This window comes from Penaeus japonicus, unplaced genomic scaffold, assembly GCF_977035675.1.
Source record: "Penaeus japonicus unplaced genomic scaffold, GWHDUDI00000001_assembly GWHDUDI00000030, whole genome shotgun sequence".
NCBI classification, from domain to species: Eukaryota; Metazoa; Arthropoda; class Malacostraca; order Decapoda; family Penaeidae; genus Penaeus; species Penaeus japonicus.
In genome coordinates, this window is record NW_028234432.1 from 6,176,756 (window position 1) to 6,179,255 (window position 2,500).

At 34.7% G+C, this 2,500-nt stretch overlaps 1 protein-coding gene across 1 annotated transcript; it reads left to right on the forward strand.

Moving 5' to 3' along the window:
* The first annotated feature begins 33 nt into the window (after positions 1-33).
* LOC147468169 (uncharacterized) lies at positions 34-940 on the forward strand. Its single transcript, XM_086554682.1, has 2 exons — positions 34-45; positions 410-940. The coding sequence occupies exons 1-2, from the start codon at positions 34-36 to the stop codon at positions 938-940; spliced, it is 543 nt and encodes a 180-aa protein (XP_086410808.1).
* Positions 941-2,500: the final 1,560 nt, after the last annotated feature.

Genomic DNA, 2,500 nt, shown 5'->3' on the forward strand with positions numbered 1-2,500 from the left:
TGTACTCAGTCTCTTCAGGAGAGATATCAAGTCATGAAGGATTTTGTGAGTATTCATTCTTTTATAAGAAAATTATGATTGTAAGCAAAGTAAGAAAGACAGAAGGAGAGACAGTTGGATGTTGATGAGTATAAGATGTGTGTGTGTATTTGATATATGTCCATAAATAAATAAATATATATATATATATATATATATATATATATATATACATATATATAATATACATACATAAATGTATATATATATAATATATATATATATATATATATATATATATATATATATATATATATTATTATACATACATATATATATATATATATATATATATATATATATATATATATATATATATATATACATAAATTAGCATGTGGCACTCATTATATAACTTCTCTTTCAACAGATTGCACTGGCATTCGTGGCCGCCATAAGCGTGGCAGCCGCTGCTCCTGGCGGTTGCTGTGGAGGAGGTGGAGGCGGTGGCTTCGGTGGTGGAGGAGGAGGGGGAGGGGGATATGGGGGCGGAAGTGGAGGAGGTGGAAGTGGAGGCGGTAGCGTGGTGAGAGCACGACTCGTCGCAGCCCGCACCTTTTCCAGCGGTGGAGGTGGACACGGTGGGGGTGGTGGAGGTGGATATGGTGGAGGCGGTGGAGGTGGTGGAGGCGGCTCCAGAGGCCCCAGTGTAGTCCGGGCTCGGCTGGTTAGCGCCGCCTCCTTTCCAAGCAGCGGCGGAGGTGGTGCTGGAGGCGGAGGTGGATACGGCAGCGGTGGCGGAGGTGGAGGAGGAGGTGGAAGAGGTGGAGCTAGCGTAGTTAGAGCACAACTCGTCGGATTCAGAACTATTTCCGGCGGCGGTGGAGGCGGTGGAAGCGGTGGAGGCTCAGGTGGATACGGAAGTGGAGGCGGAGGTGGAGGAGGTTACGGCGGTTGGTAATGTGGATTCGTGACAAGAGGCAGTCCACGAAAATGGAATCCTATTAATAAAAACAAGAAAATTTCTTCCATGTAGTCTTTTATACCTTAACTCTCTTTTCCCTTCCTGCATTTGTAAAGAAACTCAATGTATAAAGATTTCGATTTTAAGCGAATGAGTAAACTTTTTCGTAAATGAGCTTGATATCGGTTTAATATCACAGATGATGACAAATGCTCAGCTTACATAATAATTCGTATTCGAAATTAGAGAAATGAAGGTGGATTAGAAATAATGATTAATGTAGTTGATAATGCCCTTTGTATTGTATAGTAATAGATACTGTATTGTATAGTTATTGCAATATATAGTGGTATCTCTAAGATTCAATAACGCACAATATATCATGCAGGTTTAGGTAGATAAAACTATTAGCGACCTTGGGAGTTTGGTAGGAAAGTAATTGAAAAAAGAGCGGCTATGGTTCCTATAATAAAAGTTAAAGGGAATCAACTATTCAGATTCCATTAAAGGAATTATCATCTTTGCGATACTCACAACCTGAGGACTTGAGGAATATCATTCAAGAATTGTAAGGGCATTCTCATAGAAATTGTTCTGGCTTATGTGAGTTTGGGGGGTTTTGTTATCTTATTATTGTTGTGTTCTCTCTCTCTCTCTCTCTATAAGGAAGGTAAAATTTGTATATATATATATAATATATATATATGTGTGTGTGTGTGTGTGTGTGTGTGTGTGTGTGTGTGTGTGTGTGTGTGTAAGCGCGAACACACACACATATATATATATATATATATATATATATATATATATATATATATATATATATATACATATATATGTGTGTGTGTGTGTGTGTGTATGTGTGTTTGTGTATGCATGTATGAAAATGTACATATATACATACATACATAGATACATATATATATATATATATATATATATATATATATATATATATATATATATATATATATATATATATATACATATATATATATATATATATATATATATGTATATATATACATATATATATATATATATATATATATATATATATATATATTTATATATATATATATACATGTATGTATACAAATTTTACCTCCCTGACAGGGAATTGAACTCGGGCCCTCTGAGTGAGAATTCCGGGATTCTCACTAAGAGGGCCCGAGTTCAATTATCTCTCAGGGAGGTAAAATTTGTATTTCTAGCCGTAAACATTAGCAACTTCAGTCAGACTCATTGTGTGATTTTTGTAAAGATATATCTTTCAATACCGATAAAGCAGGAAATATAATCAATGCGCAGATGAATACTATAACAAACAACTTTATTCCTTTGCCATCACCATTATCTCCGAAAACATGTGTATTTAGAAAGAAAATCTTTATTATAACCGTTGTTCCATTAAGAATTACTATGATATTCATTATATCAATATATACACTAATAGATACATTTCAAATAGACATTGAACCCCTCTTTATGAATAAGTTCAAACCCTAAAACAAATAAATGTAAATACAATAAATGGATGAGTGACTACCACACAAG